The sequence below is a fragment of the Protopterus annectens genome, chromosome 6.part1 (assembly GCF_019279795.1).
Source record: "Protopterus annectens isolate FY-2018-M chromosome 6.part1, PAN1.0, whole genome shotgun sequence".
Classification (NCBI taxonomy): Eukaryota; Metazoa; Chordata; order Ceratodontiformes; family Protopteridae; genus Protopterus; species Protopterus annectens.
Genome location: NC_056738.1, coordinates 578,777,775 through 578,791,628, shown reverse-complemented (window position 1 = coordinate 578,791,628; position 13,854 = coordinate 578,777,775). Strand labels below are relative to the sequence as shown.

General features: G+C 37.5%; 1 protein-coding gene across 3 annotated transcripts in view; it reads right to left on the bottom strand.

The window, feature by feature from the left end:
• Positions 1-13,854, bottom strand: part of ADAM23 (ADAM metallopeptidase domain 23) — a 1,167,569-nt gene that overhangs the window by 169,656 nt on the left and 984,059 nt on the right. For all 3 annotated transcript variants that reach the window (XM_044076026.1, XM_044076027.1, XM_044076028.1), the window contains exon 21: positions 11,012-11,117. In XM_044076026.1, the coding sequence (XP_043931961.1) occupies positions 11,012-11,117 (106 nt within the window). The remainder of the gene's footprint in view (positions 1-11,011; positions 11,118-13,854) is intronic.

Below are 13,854 nucleotides of genomic sequence, written 5' to 3'. Positions count from 1 at the left end.
TCATGAATAAACAAGATAATTTCATGATACTATTTATATAAAAGTTACATGAAATGTATATTTAAATTGATGGACATACAACTTCCAGTTCATCAGTCAAGAGGTCTTCTTCCTTTCCCCATAAATATGTATAATTCTGCAATATGCATCTGACAGCTTGGCTCACTGTCAGGTCATATCTCAGAAAATATAAAGCAAATGTTTGCAACCTCAGTAATACCACATGCAGCAATATCTTGAAAATACTTTTCTAAGTCATACAGTTCCTCTCTGATAGAAATGCTTTTCCACATATATACTGGTGAAACTTCTGACAGACATATACAACTGCAAGCATTTTTTTTTTCATCTGAGAATATATTTTCTTCATAGGTGCATAAAAGACTAATGAATACTACAACCTGTATAAGCTTAGCTGTGCAACCAAAATGTGTCCCACAGGTTATATGCTTTAGATGTTTATATAGAGGATGATTGTTGGTTACACCATTATTCACTGAATGCTTCTGTCCATCAGAGATGTAGTCACCAGACCGGGGGTGAATTTTTGATTTCCCATCCAATGGTCCAAGTTACACTTAAACAGGGTTAAGATGGATATTGTTTCACATGAATGGGTAGCCTGTTCAAGAGAAAGGGAATTATCTGAGATAAATATTTGTCTCCCCATGTCTTGTTTATGTTTAGTACTTTTGATGTTGTTTGTTTTGCAGATATGCAAAGGGTTCATCAGAGCTGGGGCCAAGGGTGGGTAATGCCAGGCATTACCTCTCAGAAGTCTATAGGAAACTGGGTATATAGATAGGGTTTTGAGGTGATTAGCACAGGACATTGTGTTTATGCCCTGTATACTTTTAGTGTCTGACAGTCAGTAAATAATATTGACCCTTAAACAAACGTATCCTGTTCCTGAAAATTACTGGATTAATATCACTCTGATTGGTATCAACTTGTAATGTAACTGGCTTATTCACATCAAAATACATTAGTGTAAGTACTTTTGTAACTAATAACTTAAGGAAGTCAAACTACCTTCCTTGTTCCACCCTCTACCCCTTGTTCCAGTAATTTTCTCACTGGCACATGTATTTCAGGAAAACTAAATATAAACTTCAAAAGATAAATGTAGCATGTCCAATACTCTCATAGGTACTTGCTTATCCTTTGGTGGCAGCAAATGTACAAGGGTGATGATATCTTCATCTGGTTTCAAACCCTATGAAATCAAAACATGGCCCATATGTCTTAGTTCTGATCTTCATTTTATTCTTGATCAGTTTAAGATTATATTGTCTCATTCTACTCGGTAGCTGAATCAGTTTTCTGCCATGTGCTATTCTGATTGCACCATGTACCAGTATATCATCAGTGGTTAATACTCACAGACCCTTCAATCATCTTCACTACAGCTCTATGAAACATGTCAGGTGCTGATCAAACATAAAATGGCAGTATAAGGAATCTTCATGTTTATATAGCTACATTAAATTCATAAAGTTGGAGCTTTTTTAATCCAGCTTGCATTTCACAAATCCTTGACTACTGTAGATCAGAGTGTGTGATATACCTTTAAGAAGCTTTCCATTAAGTCATCAGTGCATATAAGCACTGAGCACATGCAAGTAAGAGTGCTATTTTGAGTGAGCAGCCAGAGTTTGAGCGTGCAAGCATGTAGTTAGTCAGATAGTTTAAGTTTAATGTTTCTGCCATCCATCCTGATGTACATGTATACAATAAACTACTTAAATGAACACCCAAGCCTCAACACACATAAGAAGAGTGACATGGTGTCAGAATGGGATCCAGAATTACAGCTATGAGGCAACCAGTTAAAGTTGGAGGAATATACAGGAGTGGATCATCCCTACTGCTCAAATGACTCACAAAACAGGTCAGAAACAAAATCCAGGTACTAAAACTTGTTTAAATGATTTCTTTTTTTACAAATATAAAGCAAAGCACTCAGAATGCTCAAAATTAATTTATGATAAAACAAAATGTCCGAAACTGTGACATACTGATACAAAAGTATTCAAAATAGTTACAAAAATGTTTAAAACAATATCCAAATTGCATAAAATGTACAAAAAAGGGAAAAACAACCATATTTTTTTCACTGTGCTACTTTTTCATATTAACTAAAGCTATTCAAAATATCTGAAGTGTGCAAAGTGTTTGCAAGTGTGTGTAGCATTACAGTACAGTTATTTTTCAAAGTACAGTTATTCCAAGGAATATTTCATAAAGTACAATTATTTCAAAGCATATTTCACAGAGTACGGTATTTCAAAAGAGTTTTTTTTTTTGCATTTGACTATTATTACAAGTACCTGGTGTGTGTGTATATTCATACATAATTACAAGGGCCATTTTGCATTGGTGTTTTATTATAATCAGTGGGCATGGCAGAAGGATTTCACAAACCTGCACCACTTGTGTTCGATAGCAATATTGCAGAAAATTGAACAGAGTTTAAGCAGAAACAAGATATTTTCACACAGGCTGCTTTTTCTGACAAAGACACACATACAAAGGCATTTACTCTGCTTAATTTAGCTGGTTCAGAGGCCATTGAAAGAGTGCTCATTTGTGTAGACACCTGCTGTGTCTGCAGGGGAGGGGGAAAGCTGCCATATAGTGGTACCAGCTGAAACAAGTGAAGACCCTGAGTGCTTAAAACATAAATTTAGAGAAATGTGTAACCCCAAAATTAATGTTACAACGGAAAGGCACTTATTTTACATAAGAGATCAAAAGCCTTGTGAAAGCTTTGCAGCATATATAACTGACTTGAGAAACAAGGCTTAAACATGCGGATTTGGTGATTTGAGAGATGAGTTGATAAAAGACAGGCTTGTGTGTAGTATTAATAATGACACAGTGAAAAAGATTTTGCTTCGAGACAGTGATTTAACATTGAATAAGGCCATTGAGATTTTTCAGATATACGAGCTTACAGAAAAGCACACAGGTATGCTTACAAATGAGAATAGCTCTCGAAGGCACATTGACAAAGTTTATGTTGATAGTATGCAGCACGTGGTTAAAAGAAACAAGCCCAAGGCACATGGCAGCTACTGCACATCCTGTAACAGTCCCTGGGAAACCCAGAGTCTTTCCAGCAAATTCCAGAGCATGCTCAGTGAAGCATAAGGGTGAGTCAGCAAAGTCAAAACATGTGCCCCCACCAAGCTTTATAGTCAGCTGTCATAATTGTGGTGGAAATCACAAACCCAAAAGAGAAAAGTGCTTAACTTTTGATCAACAATGTTATTCTTGCAATAACTGGAGTCATTTCAAAAGGTTTTGTAAATCAAATAAGCATATTCTTTTCATTAAAAGAGGGCATTCTAAGAGGCAAGTTGACCAATTAGAAAGCTGCAACCCTACTTTTTATGTTGATGGTGTGTCTGTGGTTGATGAAAAAGACAATGCAGTAGATTTATAGGCAAAGAATGAAATCTTTTATACTGTTTGGATTAATGGAAATCCTATAGCGCTCAAAGTAGATACTGGCTCAAAGAGCAATGTTATGTCAGCAGAAACATTTGCTAGAGTAAAAGCTGCAGAGTATCTTGATTTGACAAAGTGTGTGAAGCTTGTTGCTTATGGTGGTGAAGAGATTCAAACCAAAGGCTCAATAGTGCTTTCATGTTACTCTGCTGGGAACAGCTATGACTTGCAGTTTTTTGTAGTCAAGAGACACGTGCAGTCATTATTAGACCTCAGGGACAGTTTGAAAATGGGACTGCTTTCACTTAATAAAGAAGTTCACCATGTAAGCCTGAATGACAACAGCTCAAATTTCACCCAAACAATTTTTTCTGAGTATGCTGATATTTTTGCAAACAAACTAGGCAAACTACCAGTTGTGTATGCTATGAAGTTAGACTCAGAGGTCAGCTCAGTTATCAGACCAGCATGGAAAGTTCCAGTAGCTATGCAGAACAGAGTCAAAGCCAAGCTAGCCAGAATGGTGCAGCTAGGAGTAATTTGTCTAGTAGAAGAACCAACTAAATGGGTATCCTCTATGGTAGTAGCTCATAAGAAAAGCTCAGATGATATCAGAATATGTATTGATCCAAGCAATTTGAACAAAGCATTGAAAAGACATCACCATCCAATGCGCACAGTCAAAGAAGTTGCTGTCCTCATGCCAAATGTCACTGTTTTTTCTGTCTTAAATGCAGAGTTCATTTTTGCACATTTTGCTTGACCAAAAATCTTTATTGTTAACCACATTCAGTACACCAATTGTAAGATACAGATTTCTGAGAATGCCATTTGGAATAAATTTGGATGGCACAGTAGTGCAGTGGTAGCGTTGTCACCTCACAGTAAAAGGTTCTCTGGTTCAATTCTCGTCTGGGGTGCCTTTTATGTGGAGTCTGCATGTCCCTGCGTTCATGTGGGTCTCCTCCAGGTGCTCTGGTTTCCTCGCACATTACAAAGACATGCATCTGGAGCATTTCTCCCTGGGCCTCCGGTGAAAATTGGCTCGATCCAAGTCAGACTTTCCCAGTTAACAAATGTAAAATAAATAAATAAATAAATTCTGCCAGTGAAGTCTTTCAGTGTGCAGTGGAGAAAATATTTTCAGACTATCCCTGTGCTATTATAGTAGATGACATTCTAGTAGGAGGCAATGGTGACCTGAACTTGGCAGAAACCTCAAGAAAGTTCTGGAAAGAGCAAGTGAAGTGAATCTTAACCTGAATCCTCAGAAGTGCAAATTCAAGCTACGAGAAATTACGTATGTTGGTCACTTGTTTACCAGTTCAGACTTACAACCAGATCCTTCAAAGCAAACTGCAATTCTCGAGATGCCAGCTCCAGACAATGTCCAAGCTCTACAACGTTTTCTTGGCATGATCAATTATCTAGGCAAGTTCAATCCAGATTTGAGTCAACTTTCAGCACTATTATGAGTGGTGACACACAAAGATGTAATTTGGTCATGGTCAGAGCAGCATCAAAGAGTATTTGATGTTCTGAAACAGAAAATTGCCAACCCACCAACTCTAAGCTACTTTGTTGTTCACAAACCAGTTACTTTTACGTTTCATGTATGTGCAGTCATTCTTCATGAGGGTAGACCAGTAGCCTATGCTTCAAGAACTCTTACCCAGACTGAGATGTAGCATGTCCAGATTGAGAAAGCGCTTTTGGCAATTGTGTTTGCATGTTCGAAGTTCCATGATTATATTTATGGTCGACCTATCCACATTGAAACTGACCACCAACCTCTAGTTACAATTTAGAAAAAGCCTATGCATACAGCTCCAGCTAGACTGCAATGCATGATGTTCAAACTTCAGAAGTACAACTTCAATCTTGTTTACACAAAAGGCAAACTTACTTATCTTGCTGATACTTTATCCAGATTGCCCAGAAAAAAACACAGAACAGCATAACAATGAGCAACTTGATTATGAAGTCATGAAAGTGAGAATTTTTTCTTCCACATGTCTTGATGAGCTTAGAACTCAGACAACTTCAGATCCAATTCTCCAGAAGCTAAACCTCTTTTTCAGTTGAGGATGGCCTTCAAAGCAATCTTGTTTACCAGTAGAAGTGCAGCAGTATTTTCCATACAGAGATGAGGTTTTGTCAGACAATGGTGTCATCATGAAAGGTCTTAAAGTGATTGTTCCAAAATCCTTGCAACAACAGTATATTAAGATCTTTCATTGTGGCCACCCAGGAACTGATTCTACCACTAGAATGGTGAGAGGTCTAGTATTTTGGCCTTCTATGTCAAGAGATATTGAGAAAGTACTTTCATCTTTTTCAGTATGTAATAGTTTAAAGCCGCATCAACGAAAAGAACCACTTCAGTTAAGCCAGATTTCTAAACTACCTTGGTTGACAGTAGCCATAGATATCTCTGAATGGAATGGTCAACACTACTTGGTATTAGTACACTCTTATTCAAATTGGTTTGAGATTGACCTGCTTCCCAACCTTTCAGTACTGTCATTACTACGTTGAAGTGACATTTTTCTGTCCATGGTAGTCCGCACAGAGTTATTTCTGATGATGGTGCACAGTTTACAAGTCAGCAGTTCAAGAAATTTGCAGAAGAGGTGGACTTTTTTCATATTACGAGTAGTCCTGAATACCCCTCAGTCAAATGGCTTAGCTGAACATGCAGTTCAAAGTGCAAAACAGGTGTCACAGAAATCCAGACATGACAATACCGATGTTTTTCTCAACTTGTTAAATCTCAGGAACATTCCTTGTGATAAATATCTTGGTTCACCTGCCCAGAGACTTATGTCGAGACAAACCAGAGCCACATTGCCAATCAGCAGTACTTTTTTGGTTCCAAGAGCTAAGAGCAACAAAGCACTACAGGCCCAACTGTTGAAAAAGAGTTTGTCCCAGAAGTCTTACTATGATAAAACCAGCAAACCGCTCAGTTCATTGAAAAAGGGGGGATATAGTGAGGATGCAGACATCAAAAGGTTTTGATCGCATCAGATTTGTGAAACGTTTGTGTCAAGAGCCAAGATCATCGTACATTGTGGAATCACAAGGAGTGGAATTCAGATGAAATTGGAAGCATTTGTTACCAGTGTCTGAACCAGTGTTACACCATCTTGCCTGTGACAAAGACTCTAGTTCTCAGAGTGACGTGTCCAATGTTCCTGTTCCACAGAGCATTCTGTCAGCAATCCCCATTCCTGAGAAAATCCCTGAGACTCCTCAAGCAGAACATTCCCCAGTGACTCTCCCTGTTGCTAAGCCTAGTCCTAACTATTACATTATGAGATCAGGTCGCATCTCGAAACCTACTTCCAGATACACGGTAACATGGACATGACTGTTGTTTCACTTTATTAGTATCTGTATAATTGCATGCCTATTGAAATGTCATTGTTTATATGAGACAGCTCAGTAAAGAAGGAGGATGTAGATCAGTGTGGGTGATATACCTTTAAGAAGCGTTACATTCAGTCAGCAGTACATATAAGTACTGAGCACGTGCAAGCAAGAGTGCCATTTTGAGTAAGTATTCAGAGTGTGAGCATGCAAGTATGTAATCAGTCAGTTAGATAGTTTGTTTAAGTTTAATGTTCCTGCCATCCATCCTGATGTATTTGTATAAAATAAACTATTTAAATGAACACCAAGCCTCAACATCTTCTTAATGCACATAAGAAGAGCGACAATTACCATCTAATGTACAGAGAAATACTTAACGCATGGCATGTCAGTAACAACTTCTACAGTATGAAGTGGATAACATTCTCTCTTTAGAATTTTAATAAAGTCTTGACGATTTGTGCATTTATGCAGCTTCTCTGGTTTAACTATAGTACCCGTACTATTCACTTGGAGAGGAGGCTAGGAATATTTCTTAGTAATATCAATAATTCTTCATTCTGTATAGCTTCTTCTCAATTTTATCCTTCAATGTTACTAGAACTTTCATTGGAGCACATCTGGCTGTTACTGTAGTATATGTTATATAGTTATATAGTTGTATGAGGCACATATTAAAAACATCCTACAACAACAAATGAATGTTCAAGGCTATGCAGCAAACCATCATTTGTTACATGCACATCTTGATTTTTTACCCATTACTCTTTGCTTCCAGTTAAAATATCTGGAATTAACTATCGTACTTTACATTCTTATATCAGCATGACTCAATGGCAAAAACTGATCACCTAAATAAGTAAGCCAATAGCTCAGAGATGATTTTATCTTATTATTTAACCACATTAATTCAAAAAATGTATCAGTTTATTTATTTCCATTTCTTAACCTGGATTAGTCCAGCTGAGAAAGAGCACAGGCCCAGGAAGAAAAGCTCTGATAGAAATAACATGCAAACATTTTTTTTTTGCCATAACATTCTGATGTTACATACTGTGAAAGTCTTGTAATACATGATGCTGTGATGGGGGTAAAACAAATACATTCAATATAGTCTTAAAGTGTAGTCAGGGTCTTGCTTATGACAAAGGGATATGAAGAGAAAATATAATTAATTAGCTGTTTTAGTGGTCAGAGTGGAGAATATGAGTAGGCAGAATTGTTACTTTAGATCTAAAGAATAAAAGGGAAATAAAGATGGTTAAAAGATGGCAAAGTACAGCATGAATGGAGTGCAGAACTGGTAAGACAAGGATATGGCAGGGAGCCTTGCCTGGGGTAAGAGCATTAATGAATGTTTGATGACTGAGGAAGTGGAGGGTTAGTTCAGGTACAAAGACATGAGAGTTCAGGTTTCCAAGAAAGAGCAGTTGTGATATTGTCTGAGAAAAACGGGAATTAAGTTCCATAATATGGAAACATAAGAAATTATATAATGATTCATCATACCTATTGCTTGATTTAGAAACTCGTAACGGGTAAAGAAGCTGTGATATCCAGTTTCTTGTATGGACATATCTTTCTATTATTCTGGATAGTGGTCGGTAGATAATTGCTTTGAAAAGTATTCAGTGGGTAGTCTTGTGCTGGACAAGAGTAAGCAGATGAAGTAGTTATAGCCATTTTATTTTATTTTATGAAGGGATTTTACACTGACGGGTTTTGTTAGCAATATTTCCTGCACACTTAGCTACTTTATTGTATGTTTTCTCTGGTTTATGTATTGGGACTTAAGGAATGTTTGTAAATATAAATGAGGCAGTTAGTAAAGTTGGTATGAGGAGGATCTGGGGCTGTATGCAGTTGGGCAGGTTTGGTTAAGTAAGGTTTAGCTTTGTAAAGCAAACCAAGCTTTTTGTGGATTTTGCAGTTAATATAATCAATATGCTAAAGTTGAGGTTATGGTCAATGATAATTCCAAGAAGTTTGACATTAGCAACTTATTCAACTGATGTACTGTTTTTAGTGTTAATTCTGTGTTCACGTAGACCAAATAAGGATTGAGGGTAGTTGTGAATCAATATTCCGTCACTCAGTGTAATGGAAGTTTGTCTTGGTAACATCCTGCAAAAGGTCCAGGGAGTTAGCTAAAGAGATGAATGTGGAATCATCTGCATCTTCCATTAGAAATGCACTGGATATATTTGTCTACATATAATTAATGAAAATATTAAAAAGGATTGGACGGAATACAGAACCTTATATTCTATGCCTGCAGAGAGAAAGTCAGAAAATATGTGAGGCCATTTAACTGCTTGGAATTGCTTAGAAAGGTAGCTGTTAAACTATTTTATGGTATTTCTACTAAGGTTATGCCATTCAGTTCTACAAACACAGCAAAGGTTAATACTGTGTAGGAAGGACAGCAGTGCTGACTCTGTGCTATTTCCAGGTTAGAAACCATCCTGGGTGGGGCTAATAGGTTATTTGTTGCAAGATGGTGTAATATCTGTTTTTGGATACATTTAATGAGTACTTTGGAGAGGGGTGTTAGTATAAATATTAGTCAGAAACCGTTAGTTTGTAGAGTGCTTTTTACAACTGATATGTTGATGGGCTGTACATGAAATGACTGAGATTATTACTGTTTGAGACTGTGTTTATATTTAACAGTCAATGGTAGCAATTTTGGGATATTTTAAGTTCTGTAGTACCATGATGACATATGCATCCTGGTGGTATTGATTTATATTCTTCCTCAACTGAAGATAATCCTGAAATGGGAAAAATGCTTTTTTTTCTCTCCCTCAAAACTGAAATGTATTACACACTTTATTTGCTTCTTCCCCTGCAATATGCAGAAATATGGTATATTGTACACCTCAGTTACACCACTCAGTCAGGAACAAATAAAAAGTCTGTATCCACCAGTTCTAATGGCCAGATAGCTGTAGCTGTACCGTTCTTCAAAACTAGCTGTTTCTGACACCATGTAACATTTAGATTATGAAGGTAGGAACTAAAGATACTGTCACAAGGAAATGTGCTACCAGCTTGTAACCTTTACTAATTCAAATGCACAAACATACAGAAAATACTGGAGACTAACCAACACATGATAGCATTACATTATAGTACTATGTTAAGAAAAAAGGATTAATAATAAAAACACAATGTAACAAGAACTCATGAAAAACTCACTAGGGCAAAATTTATAGGCAAACATTTGGATTTCATAGTAAAATCTTTAAGCAGTTTACAAAAGCTGACAAATAAGAAGTTCAGCAAAACAAGCTGCTAAGCTCTTCTGGTCGTGTTACACCTATAACTATAGCAGTAGATCGAATGAACCAGAAAAGCAATAGCCGCCCTCTTCCTTTCAATGGCATAGCTTCATCAATGCCACTGAAGGTGAGATAGCCAATAGTAAGAGAAGCAGGATTTCCAAAGATTGCTTTGTACAAAAATTGATGTTTCCCCTGGTGCCAATGAATTCGGTCTGTTTGCTTTCTGACTGAAAGCATCTAACAGATCACTACTCATCGCTGTGCCTTCCAAGAATGGAGCATGTTTCTGTCTCAGCACTTTACCTAACATGCAAAACATCAGTGAAAGCTGGCAATCTGCTTGCATTGCCTTTATGCCTGACCAACAGAAAGTAAGAATTCTGCAGTACGCTACTACATAAACACACTCGGAAGCAGCTTGGTGTGTGTGCTCCCATCTATAGAATAGTGAGTTATCCCTAGTTAGCAGCATTAAACTGGCAGAGTAGAAAACACTGGACATTCCAAAGTACACTATCGGAACGCTTAATATTACTCTTCAGATCGAACAGCTGAAGGAAGCATTAATGTGCGTTCCACAACATACGCGAAGATATCAAGGGAAAGACTATTAATACTGCAGCTAGACAAAGAGGATTGCATTATCAACTAAACATTATAAGCTTGAGGGCGTGAAGTAATAACAGGTATTGTCACACACTCAACTCAACTGATGAGACTTCAGAAATGAAATATAATGACCATTTACCCTGTTTATGTTTTTGCTTGTACAAGTCTATTAACATCTTGAAAATATTTACAAATTTATAAAATGTTCTAATTATATAAACACACAAATGCAAAAAAAAACATCAAAAGTTTTTGTTTTTTCTGTTGTCTGATAAGTTAGAACTTACTGTTTACTGCATGGGGTGGGTCGCTTTCCATCCCAACCACAGTTTCCTTTCTCTGTGCCTTCTGTATTGAGTTTCTCATAACAGAATTTGTCTGACCCCGATGCCTCTGTGAATAAAACAAAATTTAAAAAAATGTATAACATTTCTTATACTCAAATTATCTATGGTTATAAGTCATCCTGCAAGGGAGGGACCACATATCGTGTGTTCTGCTTCTGGACCACAGTCATACTAGTTAATCTGCCATGACAAAATATATTTAAATTCTGTGTGCCTGCATATATTTACATAACCGAGTGGCATTATTAAATCATTTTACTTCAAACAAAAATAAAAGCAAATCCACTCAAGAATATGTATCCAGTCATGAACACAGATACTGCTAAACAAAACTCAGTCTGTACTCCCCCCAGAGCTAAATACCATTGTACAACCCTGCTGTTGAATGTGTGCCTGTTAGAAAGTGTACCATACTTGCAACATATATCTTCATTCACATACTATTAAATTTAAGACTCTGCCCTTCCTCTGCATGCAGACTTGCTACTACTGCCTATCAACACTCAATACCCTTCCTGAATGCTTCATAGTGCTCTGACTGTCCTTAACGACTTTCTGCATTCATTAACTTTGTAATATCACAGACAGTAGTGCTCAGTCAGTACCCAGTCTGTCCAGTTTACTGCTATACTCAGATACCATCTTAAATCTTATTTGTTCTCCACCTTAAGCATTTCCTGATGTATCCCTCAACAGAATTATTCATCAAGCACAAGGATCACAGAAACTCAACATATTATCACAGTATAAATATACATTTTCTTAATATAATTAATTAATTAGTTAACACATCAGCCTACAGGAAACATCCAGTCTTCTGTACTTTCTGCTGTTACCTGTAGCAACCATTTATCACTGTACATTAGTTTCAATGTACCTAATGGTAGTAAGAAAGTCATTTATTTTTCTGAACTATTTTTTATTCACTGGTGTTGGCTTCTATTAGGAATTTGAATCTCTCACATTTGTACACTGCTAATGGTCATATAGTAGTGAAATAACATTTTAGTAACAAAGAACACCATGTTTTTTACTATGTCTGATCTGGTCCTGTCAGCCAAGGGGCTCAACAGGTTGTGCTCTTCCCTTAAAACCTGCCATTGCCTTTCTAACTTATGACCTAGAAAGTGAGGTATTGCAGTGGTAAGGGTATTTTTATACCACCCTGCAAGAAAAATCTCCCTCTCACCACTGACACTTCTATATGCAATAACTTAAAAATGCAAACCGTTTTTAGTACAGCGTTCAAGATTCTGAGAAGGTCCCCTAAACATAAGGACCACTGAATAAGCCTTGATACATACATAAACTTCACTGAAACTCAGGTGATGGTTGGAAAAGCTCTGCAGTGACCCACATAGGTGGCCATTAAATAAGTACCTGTACAGATAGGGCAGCCATATAGCAAATGGTACTGCATCTGCCCTTGTTACAGGTGACATGAGTTCAAAAAGCACACCTAAAGGAGTGAGTGAGTAAATGTAAAACTGTGGCTGACCAACTTCCTAGCATAAACTTGTGGTGACTGCTGGAACTGCAGTGGGCATTGATAAAAACAGGTGGTAGGGATCTGGAAGTCAGAAAAAACTGTCCATGAGACAAAGCTGATTGACTTCAACTTCTGCAAGTGACATAAGCCTTGTAGTTACATTAGTAGCCTTCTCTCATGAACTGCCCTGATAAAATATCAATAGGTTTGTCATAAAAGCCTTTATTGCAATATCAACTAAACGTTATAAGCTTGAGAGATTCCCAAAAGGACTTGCTCCAGTGAGTCTGCATTACAAGACCTCTTTTCTTTAAACTGACATTTTCTGTACCTTCTTTTAGGTTTACGGCTTGCCGCCTTCTTCTGTATTTTCTATTGGAGCTTCTTACTTTCTTCCTTTTCATATCACTTTCACGACTCTTAGTGTAAGGGACACAGTCTGAAATTCCAGATGCTTTATGTGGACCTCATCCCACCCCCCTCTTTGGCCAAGGATTCACTTCCCCTGAACCATGGAGGAGCTTACGTGTGCCCCTTGCTTTCCCCATGTGAGCACCTGAAGTAAAAAAAATCTGGAATTAATTCTTGGATAACTGCTGATCACGAACAACACTGGCCTACACTCTACCTCCACTCACAGGGTGGGGAGCAAGTCCCTGGCACCCAACATGCAGATGGTTTTGCCCTCCAACACCTCCATTATATATACCAACTATTCAGCTGCATAACAGTTTGGAAAGGAGAAAATCCCCATACTGCACAGAAATCTCACACAAGCAGTGATAGTTTACTGCATAATCTTTAGTGAGATGCCTTACTAGGAGTACTATGGAGCAAAAGAAATCATGAAGAGGGAACCCAACTAAATTAATACTATATACATGCTCCCCAAAGTACGGGTTCTGATGGTGGAAATAAAACTCCATAATGAGACTGAGAAATGTTCACTGTTTAGGAAGATAATTTTATGAGTACAAAAGAAGGTCTGTGAGGTCAAAATAGCTTAGAGGTCCTGAATTAACCATCCATTAGAACTCTTTTTTATTTATTTTATTTGTATTTGTTAACTAGGGTAGAACACTGATCCATAGGGACTTCAGAACTCACTAATCCTCGGTGTTGGCAGTTCAGTTAAGAGCAAACGCAGAGAAATGTCCACAAAAAAGGCAGTCCCATGTAAGAGGACTGTGACTCCTCTGCTAGGCCTACAGAGTTAGTCATCCTAAGAAATCCTCTCCCAACACACACACAGACAGTCATGGATGATATCTAGGGTAATCATGGTCTTGGCTCC